The sequence below is a fragment of the Oratosquilla oratoria genome, chromosome 38 (genome assembly GCF_046742065.1).
Source record: "Oratosquilla oratoria isolate Oo_2021 chromosome 38, ASM4674206v1, whole genome shotgun sequence".
Classification (NCBI taxonomy): Eukaryota; Metazoa; Arthropoda; class Malacostraca; order Stomatopoda; family Squillidae; genus Oratosquilla; species Oratosquilla oratoria.
The window spans coordinates 22,854,539-22,867,548 of NC_134814.1; the positions used below are offsets into that span (position 1 = coordinate 22,854,539).

At 40.8% G+C, this 13,010-nt stretch overlaps 1 protein-coding gene across 1 annotated transcript in view; it reads right to left on the reverse strand.

The window, feature by feature from the left end:
- Positions 1-2,117: 2,117 nt before the first annotated feature.
- The window catches only part of tyn (trynity), an 81,031-nt gene continuing 70,138 nt past the window's right edge, over positions 2,118-13,010 (reverse strand). The window contains exons 16-21 of the mRNA XM_076175799.1: positions 9,588-9,635; positions 6,391-6,530; positions 5,894-5,975; positions 5,082-5,226; positions 4,226-4,469; positions 2,118-3,879 (exon numbers count right to left, since the gene is read on the reverse strand). Of these exons, the coding sequence (XP_076031914.1) occupies positions 3,692-3,879; positions 4,226-4,469; positions 5,082-5,226; positions 5,894-5,975; positions 6,391-6,530; positions 9,588-9,635 (847 nt within the window). The 3' untranslated portion in view covers positions 2,118-3,691. The remainder of the gene's footprint in view (positions 3,880-4,225; positions 4,470-5,081; positions 5,227-5,893; positions 5,976-6,390; positions 6,531-9,587; positions 9,636-13,010) is intronic.

The following is a 13,010-nucleotide window of genomic DNA, read 5'->3' on the forward strand; positions in this document are numbered from 1 at the left end:
TCACTCAGGTGTGCAAACTTTGTACACTTTCATTCCATATTTGTGAGCTTTTCCTGAAATGTAGTTTTATGCCTAATCTCCCTCTAAATGGCACTATGCTCTTGTTAACAAGAAGTTTGGAGCCAGGTTTGTACACAGCTTTAAAATTGTTAACAAGTAGCTCAATCAGTGATCTGACCTTATACAATTTATCATGAGAATTTACATGACATCTGTTGTCTACAAAATGCAAACATTTGTAGAGAAGCTCAAATCTTTCCGTTGACATTAGCTTTGGTACAAAGGGATCAGATTACACACTTTTACACCAGTAGAGTTGAATTTCAGGCTTTACATTTAATCCCATGTACATCACAATACCAAAAAAAATCTTTATCTCGTCTGTTGGTAGGTTTCCATAACATCAGTCGTGGCCTTCATGTTACTGTTGCAGCATCAATTACTTGTTGTGCATACCTATTGGTTTCTTGAACAATTATATCAATGATATCATCAGATACAAAGAGACCATATACATCAATAGGCAGTACCTCAGTTTCGTCACCTGTATTACTGATAGTGACTCTCATTTCTTCCTTGCATGCGTTGTTTTGAAGACACAGGCAACCATTCACATTGTGTGTTGTTACTGTTGTTGTTTCCATTTCTCCCAGAGTTTGGTGGCTGAACTGGTTCATCCTGATCTGCACCTGTTTCAGATTCACTTTTGTCAGAGAAATTATCATCTGAATTACTGACAACAAAGTCAGAATCATCAGATGAAGTATGTGATTATCCTCCATAAAAGTAAGACGTCTCCATGTCTGTTTAGTGAAAAAGACATTATTATCGGTTTTCCTATGCAAAATTTATCAAAATTTAAGTTATTGTATCAATACTAACCCAAATATACATGATAAAACAACATCAAATAGGAGAAAATGGATATATATATAAATCAATGCTGGTCCGCGATTCGGTATATATTTGTACCATGGGTTTTTACGCTCTACACTACAGGACACGCTCTCAAAATGATACATACCTCCTCACTCTGCAAAAGTCCAACGGACACTGGAGTGGCCGGGTTATAAATGTGACGCGGTGTGGGCAAGTGTACTGAGTTGCCAGACATGGCTAACGTGTTAACAGATGAATTCTTCAAATATTTAGCTCATAAGAGAGACAGGAAAGAAGGAATTAGAATGGATGGGCATGGATACCTGAGGGAGGTCACACAGGTTGACAGTCAGTTAGACAGATAACCAGGCAGATTGAGACAGGCTATCGGATACAGATTGACATACTGTACAGACAATCAGATAGACAGACAATCAGGTAGGCGTGAGAGATCCAGACCCAAGGGTGCATGGCGACCAGCCAAAGTTTAGCCCTTTTTTTCTCCTGATTTTTCACATTTCTGCCTCTGGCACCCCCAACCTTTGGGCTGAGTGGTGAGTCAGAGTTCAATCTACAGGAGGCCTGGTAGCCCTTGACCTGTGGCTGAGATGGTGGCCCAATAGGAGCAAGTGCCCAAAAAGACCCAAACGACCCACGGATTTTGCCAAAACTTGTCATGTCACCGATTTGCTCCAAACTTAACCCTGAAGAAGAGAGTTGGGCACAGTGACCAAAATGACCTGAAAGTTTCACAGGGACCCATGGATTTTTTTGTGAAAATGTCTGGTTGTCCCATGTTGCCCAATCTTGGCCCAGAAGAAGAGAGCTGTGCACAGAGCACCGTGAGGTACATGTAAAGAACCTGGACCCAAGGGCTTATGCTCGTAGGGCCCTGCCAAAGTTGAAGCTCTGGCTGGAATTCTGCCTCTACGTCTCTGACGCTTGCTACTTTGGATTGAGTCGTCTCAAAGTGATATCCTCAGAAATCCTCATGGCTACCCATGGAAGAGATGTGGCCTGATCGAAGCCAATGGCTGAAATGGTTATTTGAAAGCACGACATTGTGTTGTGGACAGCACACGGCAAAAAGTTGATACATGTGAAATGAGGCTTAGGTGTCAATCTGAGTGATGGCTTTCATTAGTATCAAAGGCCCCCACAATATATATATATATATATAATATTTTTTTTTTTGGTGGGGGAGGGGGTTCAATACAAGGATAAAATAAATGCTTCAACAATTTTATTATTGAACCTGACGCACATACTGCACAAAACAATAAATTAGGAGGATATGTACACAAACATCTTGACTAACTTATACAAGCAAAATAACAATTCAAACATAATCATTCTCCTAACATCAACAGAGCCATTATGTACTTCAATGATCTGTGTATGTGCATATGAATGTGCATGTGTGTATGTGTGTGTGTGTACATATGAATGTGTGTATGTGTATGTAAATGTAGGTGCATGTGTGTTTCTTTGTGATAAATATTCCATACCAAAAGCTTTATGATGTTGAACAACTGCTTTCCTTCTAAATGTGTTTACATTTATTCAATATTTCTAATATCTAAGTGTGCAGATATTTTTGCTTTACCCTGTATTGCTCAGTGATTCTTCAAGGCTTGTCTTTGTGTTGAAAATTGTTTAATATATGGTCATTTTCTAACACACGTTCAATAAAAGATATACATATAATAGGCACATAAAAGTTAAATTTCCTATGAAGAGAAAATGTTCCCAAAATGAAAAGAAGCTTGGTAGTTCAAAAGAAGAGAAGAGAGAGCAAGAGAGAGAGAGAGAGAGAGAGAGAGAGATAGAGATACACACAGGTACTATAGAAAGAGTGAGGAATGAGAAATGTCAGAAATGGCGTCTATGAATATACATAAAACATGAAAACCCCATCTTTGTCCATATCAGAGGCCTCCTGAAAATCCTATACCATCCTTAATGTCACTGAGAACATCACTTGGATCAACTAGTGCATACACAAGTCAATGTGTGGCCTCTTGTAGACATCTAAATGTTAGGCTCTTTGTGTATGGAGACCTCCAATAAGACAAAGCTTAGATAACAAATTACGTCTCAAAGTTTCTACTAAAGACCACGAGGATAAGATGGAAAACTCCTTGCGGAAATTGGCATTCTGAGTGAATCAATATAAAGGTCCCTCTGGACGCTGTAGCTTGTGTCCGAAACTAATTGAGAAAGGAGGGATCTTTGACTATTCTGAGAATGTGTCATTTCCTTTTGTCTTGGGTGCTCTGCCCGCAAAGTGGGCTTTCCTTCCTCCTTGTGGTGCAAATGAATGCAGCGTCAGTCGTCAAAAAGATAAATAAAAAAAAAGTGATCACAGTCAAGATGGGTCGAGAGGAGCTTGCTCGTCGTATGGCAGTATGCATTTGCTAAATCACACATCCCTCACACCAGATGCAGTAACGCCACCACGCGCAACAATAAATAAACCGGTTTTGGGAAAGAAAAGGTTAGAAACCAGCTAAGTTTCATCCATTGCAGTCTAGGTCTGAGTATAGAGCATACTCAGGGAATGCCACATAATGTCAAATGCCCAGGAGTAAAAATAATGCCTCCTTTATTTTTGCGTGAATAAAGTTCGATGCCGCTTGAAGAAAATGTAAGTCCTCGGGTTCACCAGTGGTTTACGGTCATTCACCATAAAAAAAAAAATGTTATATTCTGATAAAAAGAAATCACTGTTCTTGTGTGTGATAACTTTAAACACTGGTTACCCCCTCAGAACTTCCCATCCCTCCCTCCCTCCCAACCATACCCTTGTCCCTTATCGCATACTCTTGGGGGGTTTAAGCCACTTTCTCATGACAAAGTAGAAGACAGTGACGACATAGATGAGGAGTAGGATAGCACAGGTGACGGCCAACGCGAGGACTGAGGAACGAGTTGGGCAGGTTTCGAACAGGGTGACTTCAGGCTTGTCGAAGTCGTACATGTCCATGGGCGGCAAGCCATCTGCGGAGAAGTCAGAGAATTAGGAGAATGCAAAAGTTTGACAAATATATACATAGCTGTATGTTTAAGAACATAAGAACGTAAGAATGAAGGAGACTGCAAGTGATCACAAGGCCTACACTAGACAGTTCCATGTCCCTTACCACTTGTCATCCCTACCCATAAAGTTATCTAATCTTCTCTTAAAACAACTAATTGTTTCAGCACTCACTACATAGTTACTAAGTCTATTTCATTTGTCAACCACTCTGTTGGTAAACCAGTTCTTGCCTGTTTCCCTCATAGACCTAAATGTGTAAACTATGTCCACAAACAGAAGCACATAAATTATATGAAAAAATCCTACCATTTCCATAGTAGTTATCATTGCCCGACGGTTTGGGTTTGTTCTTATACTGAGTGTGCTGAGTGTCACCCAAGTCAAGGACGAGGATCTCCTGACTAATACTCATCTCCTCCTCGGATTGGAGAGCCTGGGCTTCCTCTCGAGTGGTCTGCTGCACTTGTCCATGAGCACGGGCCTGCCTCTCCACGCTTCGGCGACGTCTTCCCCAGGACTTTGCCTTCTCACGTCCGATCTGGCAGAGGGCCTACGAGATTGGAAGGGGGGGAGTAAAGGATATCAGATAAGATGACTTAAAATGGCAGTTATCGACAAAATGGCCAGAGTAGAAACCATGTGAGAGTTGGAATCTTTGTTGTACAGCATATCGCTTGTTGAAAATGCTTCAGCAATCGAAATGTTGTACAACTGATAAAGGTTCCATACTCACATGATGTCTATTCTGATGACGTGGATTAGAGCCATGGCTTCAACAATGACATGATGTCATATCTGCTTCTGAACTAGCTCCCAGTTCTCCTTTATGATTCAAAGGTCACACATAAATTGGATGAATATTTTCTGTGAGCAATTAAACTCCCTGAACAGAGAGAAGAGATGGAGAGGGGATAGATGGTGAGGAGCCTATGCCAGGAGGCACTGAGTAGCTGCAGCCAAAGCTGTCACCTTGGGGACTGTTGGGGCAGGTAACAGTCACTGCTGGGAATCAAAGAGTAGTGTGGGATTTGAACCCACAACTAAGCGAATGAAAGGCCAGCATATTTTTGATTACGTCACCAGCACAGAGAGAGGTTAGGGTCAAGAAAAAGAAAGGGGATGGCAAGGAGGAAGCTTCTGGAAGACCATCATGCTCACTTACTGGCTCACAAGGACCAAGACAGTACTTGACGTTGCACTGGAAGATGACGCCGTAGGATTCTGTGAACCGGAAGGCTTCGTAGACTGATTGCAAGGCAGAATCCTCTTGGACGAAGCGAGGGAAGATTGCTGGCTCGACTGGGCACCTGGGAAGAAGAAGTTGTCATGTTGTCAGAGAAAAGGAGGAATGGGAGGAGGAAGAGAACGAGGAGGTGGTGAAAGAAGAGGAGGAGGAAGAGTATAAGGAAGAAGTGGAGAAAGAGGAGGAAGAGGAAGATAAAAGGAGGAGAAAGAAGAGGATCAGGAAGAAGGAGGGAGAGAACAAGGAAGAGGTGGAGAAAGAGAAGGAAGAAGAGGGAGAGAGAGAGATAAACTGATGATATTCTAAAAAGCAACATACACTGTATGTATCCATTTGTTGGGAATTTTTGTTTAACTTGCTGAAAAAACAAAAAGACATTTCAAGTAACCCTTCAGGTACATATTACTCCGGTGTTTATTCCATCTGCTGCTTGGTGATTTTTATTCAATTTCAGCGGGTTGGATACAGTGACAACTGGATGAACTGTCTCTACCACTGGAACCATTGTCTGTTCGACTGTCAGATGGCTTGCCTGATTAAAGACTTGGTGAAACTAAGACTGCACCATACAAGTTAGTGTGTGGGAATGGTAACTAGTACGAGTTCTAGAACACCCCTTTTGAACGTCCTGCATAGTACAATGGTAGCGTCATTGCCTTGTGGTAAGCAGTCACACAACCAGTGGTTCGAGTCCCATGTGTCGAAACTTCACATCCTGACAATACTCTTACCCATCATCATCAATGATCTGGAAAGTGGATCGTGAGTCCTTGGCCATGGCGACACAGCTGCGAGCGAAGATCCCGTAAGGAGCTGTGGAGAGTAAGGAAGATGTTATCCCAACGGCAACAAGAAGAGGAAGAATGAAGCATGGAGAGATCCGGGATACTCAATTTCAGGATATGTCAATGTATGTAGAGGACTGAGGCAGAATAAGGTGTGAATTTTTCTCTTTCAAAAGTCATTAATATTTGCATTTGTTACTATTACTATTATTTATTGTTAAAAAGGAAGGGAGAAGGGGGTTGAAAAGTGAAGGGAGTGGGGGAAAGGGAAGGGGCAGGAGAGGTGAAGTGAAAGAGGAAATGGGAGAAGTGGGGTTTAAACGTACTGTTCTCTGGAACTGAAGCTGGGTGGGAAAGAAAAGGAGAGAATAAGGGACAGGAAATGGTAAGAGGGGAAGAGGAAATGAAAGGAGGAAGGGGAGAGAGATGGTGTCTGAACGTACTATTCTCTGGAATCTCGATCCTGAAGGTGAGTCTGTCGCCAATCCTGACTGTCTCGACTTCGCGCAGCTCTGTGTCCAGGATGCGGATCTTCGGTGATGGGGCCACTGGTGCCGAGGTGATGGGAATCATGTCTGGGTCTCTGTGAGAGGAGAGGTTTAGGGTCATGTGACATTTGCAAGAGGTGGGATAGGACACTGTCCCCTTCGACCAAGCGTTGACGTCATCTATAAATTTTAAGGAGAGATGGGGTTGGGAAACAGACCCGTAGCAAATTACGATCTCCATGGATCGACCCATGTTCTGCCCTGAATTTATAGGTGACGTCACCGGGCTGACAGGGTTGTATAAAGATATCATGAACGAATGAAACACAAAAATTGTTCAACGAAGTGACAGGTGCCAACAAGTGCAAAGGTCGCCAACAAAAACCCGTTTGTTTGTGTAATTGTATGTATGTAGACTTATGATGTGCTCTATTGCTGTGCACTACTTAAAGTAGGGTGGATTGCAGTGGTGAGAGTAATACTAACTACTACTACTGTGAAGTTACTGTGTAATAGTGGAACTACTCGCAAAACACTTGTAAACTGATAAATGAACCAGGTTCCAAAAGAACTGGGTTATCTATGTCTAGTCATGTTTAACATTTTGGCATCAATGTTTTACTGTTATGGTCATTTGAGCTGCTGCCCTGCAATTTCATTCAGGTAAAGGAGCCCCCTGCAGACGTCAAAGGATTAAAAACATGCATAGAGGTGACTATAGCCTTGACCTCTTCAGCGTAGGTCTTCAAGGGGAGAAGATCCTTTAAGAAGAAGCAAAGATCCTGTATATCACGACCGCACCTCCGTCCACACCATCTGCACTGAGAACTCCTCTCACAGCATCACATTTTATGGAATGCTGTTCCAGTTGGTGCATAAGGATTTGATTCAATGAAAGGTCCAATCCTGAGTAAAATCCTTTGAGGTCCTTTTCTGTTCCGAGTCTGTCAACAGCTGAAGAAAACAGCCTGACATTTGTTGACACAAATCTCTTTAAAGCAGATCATTCCTTTGATGAAACCAACATGACTGGCTATGACAAGTGCTAATTTTTTATGACAAACATCATATCTACAGCATTACTGCTACTTCATGATGAAGGACCCATCAGCAATTCGATGTTCTGGGAGTTGTACCACCTGGAATTATTTTGTCCCTGCTAGTGCATCTGATCAATTTATATTTGTCTAAGTATGGGTAGTATGACATGCATATCTAATTAGAGACGTTTATAGAAGAAATGTTGCGCTTAAGAATCTTTTGACACTTCTCCATCTTTCTCTATGTATGGATGATTATTTGACTTAATATCAGAGACACCTGTGGAAAAACTGTTGCACTTAAGAAACTTTCAACTTTTCTCTGCCGCGATGCAATTTATGGATTGCTGTTGATGTGTGGACTCCGAAACCCTCTTCAGGTTGCAAACTGAGACCTTAAAAAAAGGGGGGACGTCCTTCAGGTAACCGCCAACAGTCTCTGGGCAGGACTGTAAGCATTGTAGCATGAAGTGTTTGGTGTCTTTTGGGTGGTCATTGCATCTGGGGTAATTTAAATCTGTGGCCTGACTTAGTCTGTGTTTGTTATGCTGGGTGGTGACCTGAGCACAGGCATACCAGTGTGGCTGTATCTCGGGGGTTCTCAACCTTTTTCCCGTTATGTACCCCAAGAGTCACCAGACCATTGACCCATACCTCCATTAACCTGACACAGAATGGTAATATATCAAGACTAATTAAATATAAATTGGTAATGCAATGGATATAAAATTGTTCAAATTGTAATGACTTTATTCATCAGTTAAGCATTAACATAAAAAAATGTACAATGTTCTCTCTCTGTAATTTAAATGTTTAAGTAATCTTTTGCTAGTCATCAAATCCCTGGAAACTGCCCCACGAACTCATGGAAGTTCGCAAACCTCAGGTTGAGAGACCCTGCTATGTTGAGGAATTATATTATTTCTATTTTTCATTTGGGGGGGGGGGGGTTATGTCTGGTTGTTGTTGTTGTTGGAGTATTGAGTTTGGCGGTCTGCCTTCAGGGCTTGGTTGGTGATCACCAGTTGTTAGACAGAAATCCATAAATTATGTCACCCACGTGAAACGTCTCATCAACTTGTCCTTGCAATTCACTGTCCACGTTGATTGTCAATCTCGGTTCCATTCTCTTGAACCAGGAGAAACACTCATTGTTCACATTTACATTCATCATGTTCGTGTGAAACATAACGCAACATTCAGTATCGTGATGGCCAGTGTAGGTCTTATTCTGGTAAAGGTCTCATTCCACTGATGATCTGGTTTAGACTTACACAAAACTATGGTCCATGTTCTAGCTCGGATCAAACCTCCCATCTATAGTATATATACATAAGAGTAGTGTGATGAAGTGGCACATAGTAAAGTTCAAACTTATAACCCACTTTCAGAGAAAATTAAACTCGGAAGTGAAGTAGTCCTTATATTTCTACCACTAGCTGTGGTTCTCTTTAGAGGATAAATACAGAGGAAGGTTAGAGCACAAAGAATACACACACACATGAGTTTCTCCTTGTCTTGTTTTTGTATCATCTCATTATATATTCTTTGTGCTATAATTTTCCTCTGTACTTATCCTCTGAAGAGGATCACAAGTAGTGGTCGAAGTATAAGGATTACTTAAGAGTTTACTTTTCTCTTAAATTGGGTTTTAAGTTTTAATATATACATATATTAGGCATGTATATATATATGCATGTGTGTGTATGTAGATGTATGTGTACCTTTATATATAGTATGTGATTCTAAATGTAAAGAAAACCTACATGGAAAAGAAATGTAGACCACAGAGTGTTTTCTTCTATTAAGTCTTACTAAGGGTGTCTTGACAGATGAAAAGGTTTGATGTACAGATACGATTTACCTTTGGTGTGTGTATGTGTGTGTGTGTGGCATTTGCTACAATAACAATCTAAACTGTGCAGTACTGTTGCAAAAGTGTTACAGAGGAAAGTGTCCAAAGCTAAATGACTTTCTGCTCTTGAGATCTATCTACATCAGAGTGGGGAGGGAGGGAGGGAGGGAGGGACTAAATACAACTTACGGCCTACCAATGTGCTTTCTACTATGTACAACTGCATTTCCCCACATTAGCTGTAACCGTCTCCTTACCGAATGGTGAGCATTTCGGACACGTCATCGCTCGGGGGTCGACCGGGGCTGTAATACCATACAATATGCCATGCAATATACCATACAGTACATAAATAATGTTAACAGATTGTTGGGGGCCAGTCAATGAGGGCCTAATGGGAGGACATTTTCGTTATGGTGATCAACTTTTTAGGACGGAGATGCAGACCTCTTAGCAATGGTGAAAGGATTTATTTGGCTAAAGGGGGAGGGAAGAAGGATGCACTAGACTCTAGGTCACTTGTTTTCAAACTGGGGGCCATGGAGGGCCCCCCCAAGGGGTCCATGACCTGCTATTACAAATTGCACATTTCTATATCATGTGAAGAATGTGAATAATAATAATAATAATAATAAAAAATCCATCACTCTGCCCTGGCATATCACAAAAATCTATCAAATATAAGATAATTATGAGTGTCAACATTGTAATATAGCAAAGGGTTGCTCTTGATCAACATTTTATTATTATTATTATTATCATTTTGGGAGAAAAATGAAAGGGGGCCACACGAATGCTCAGGAATCATGAAGGACAAGTGCCCAAGGTCTCTCCTCAAGCTAAATGCAACAGTTTGGTATTGACTAGAAAAAAGCCTGCAGATGACACTCACACGAAGTATCAATTATGGTGAGGTCTGGTGGGTCACGTGTAGAAGAATGAGAAGAATGTGAGGAACCTATGACAGGAGGCTCTGAGCAGCTGCAGCCGATGCCATCACCTTTGCCCTATTCAGCTCTTTAAAAACTGCCACTGCCGTGAATCGGAGAAGATTGCGGGATTCAAACCCACAACTAAATAAGTGTGGGACTGGCACTCTTCCAATTTTACCGCCAGGGCACATGTGTAAACCTTGATCCAAATCAATGCTTTGGTGAAACTTGCTTCAACCAATCGCCACAACTACCTGCCTCGTGTGAAGTGGTCCTAAGTGTGTCAGCGAGTGGTGGTTGGTATAGGTTAAGAATGATATTTAATGAAAAATTATAAATGACATTTATTCACCTAAATACTAAAACTTGGGGATCAGTATGGCACCAACAGCATTAAAAAAAGACCTGTGGGCTATTGGGGTAGAGACTGGGATTCTTTCAGGATATTAAATTGTGAAAGATCCTTCTGTAACTTAAGCGTGTAGCGAATTACGAGACTTGTGCATCATGAGAGAAGATTAGGTTAGAATGAAAGTGGGTCTCATGTGAGTATGGATTATGTGAGTACATATTGCTTCTGATAGTTGTGAGATTGTTACTTAACACAAAGGTGTAATATGTCCTGGGTAGGTCTTTGGGATTTTATTATGTATAGTAATGATAATAATAATGTCAATGGTAATAGTAATGATAATGAACAGTTGAAAAGAAAGGACAGTAATGGCAAGAAAATTTCTTTGAAAGGAATCTGTATGGTTGGACAAAGTGGCAAAAAACCAAAGTGACTATCTTGTATTCTTGGGACAAAATCTAACAATATCAATAATAATACAAATGAGAATGAGAAAAACAATAATAAACTATTGATAATTCATAGAAGTAGTGTGAATAATGAATAAAAATGTTGACAATAAAAATCCTTATGAGGAAGAAACAATAATGAACAACATTGATAGCACGTGGCAATGGTGATGAAAATGTCAAGAAGTATCATTTCATTAATAGTAGGAATAAAAACGAAAAACTGATAATAATGGCAGCAAAAAATTAAAAATGAAATAAATGAAACAAACTAACAAAACCAAGATTGTGAGGGGTGGTGCATGATATTTAGTCTGATGGTCTGGTGTGTGGTACATAGTTCCACTCATTGAGGGCATAAGCGTTTGTGACTTTTGCCCATTCCAAATCTCTTGTCTGTTTGTTTGTGTTATTGTGATTAGCTACATGTAGAGAATCAATTACTTTATGCTGTTTTTTGTGTAGTTCTTGGTCCAAAATGGTGGTTTTCTCCTAATCTGGCAATTGTCTTCGTGTGTCTACGTGGGGTGTTTGTCTCACGTTGGTGTCTGATGTCCACTTTACGTTCTCTGAGTGAGTCTGTTTGTCAGTCCTCTGTATGTTTCTCCAAAGTATGTGCTGGCCTACCTGTTGCAGGGAATTTTGTAGACTGTTGGTGTTGCTGTGTGGTTTTGTGTTCTTTTTCCTAACCAAGTGCCCAATTTCCTTCCCCGTGCCATCGCCAACTACTAAACCTGATGGTCTAATTAATTGTCCTCCCCAGTGTGCAAGACAAGTCTGAATCTGGGACCACAAGGTAGCATAGGTGGCTTTTCTGTATTTGCTTTACTCTCTTTGATGTTGGTGGTTTTTCGGAGTGATGATCTGAGCATTGTCTCTGGGTATTGGAAATTTCTGAATGCTGCAGTGATATAGTTCAGTTCTGAGGTAAAGCCTGATGACAACCACTGGCTACATTCACTTGATGATAGGATGAAATCGAGGGTAGTTATTGGGCTCTACTTCAGAGCACTCCGAATTTGTAATAAGGAATACTTAGCAGAGGAGCTGAATTATATTACCAGTGTTAAGAAATCTCCCCTTGTAAGGGGCTGAAAGCCCTTGGTATGTATATGTATTGGTGAGGAAGTCATGTTAGGGGGTGCACAAATGCAGTCGACCTTTCTTTGCCACCATCTCTGAAGGTCATATTTCGGTTTAACCTTCATCGTGTCAAACGGTTCTCGCAATCTAGTTTTACTGTCGTTTTCTGTCGGGGAGGGACAAGGGTCTAACGATAGTTGCCGGCTACAGTGAGGCCCATGGGCTTCTGGTTATATAAAGTTAAGTAAAGAAGGTAACAGAAGGCGGGTGATTAAAGTTAAAAGTTAGATGACATAAGTCGAGGTCAGGTGACGCAAGTCAAGGTCAGATGACGTAAGCCGAGGTCAGATGACGTAAGTCAAGGTCAGATGGTGACATTTGAGAGGAAACCGTTTTATTTATTTATTTTTTTTAAAGCGAGGTTATTGTGGTGGTCCTGGTTGCAGCAGATCTATCTGTGGAATGCTACAAGTGAGAGATATGCCCCTAAGCGAATGTCAGAAAGTGCTCAGTCTGAACAACAAAAGGTTGCCAAGGAATTGAACGTATCAAGGCTGTTGACATCCTAATAGAATTAACATTTTTTTTTTTAACAAGACCCCTTTCAAAACAAAGTCAATAATGTATATCATTGTATGGACTCTGATTTATGTTTCTATTTCTCTCAGTTTTCAATTTCTCTTACTTTCCTCCTTATCTCCTTCATGTCTTTATTCAACTGTATAATAAAAAATGTAAATAAAATATTTGCCTTTCGTTGACTGGTTATGGAATGTTTTGTATTACAGTATATCTTCTGGGACCAATGATGCACAGTTGGCTTCACTTGTATGTACTACAGGGGCAAATATTTATAAAATATCT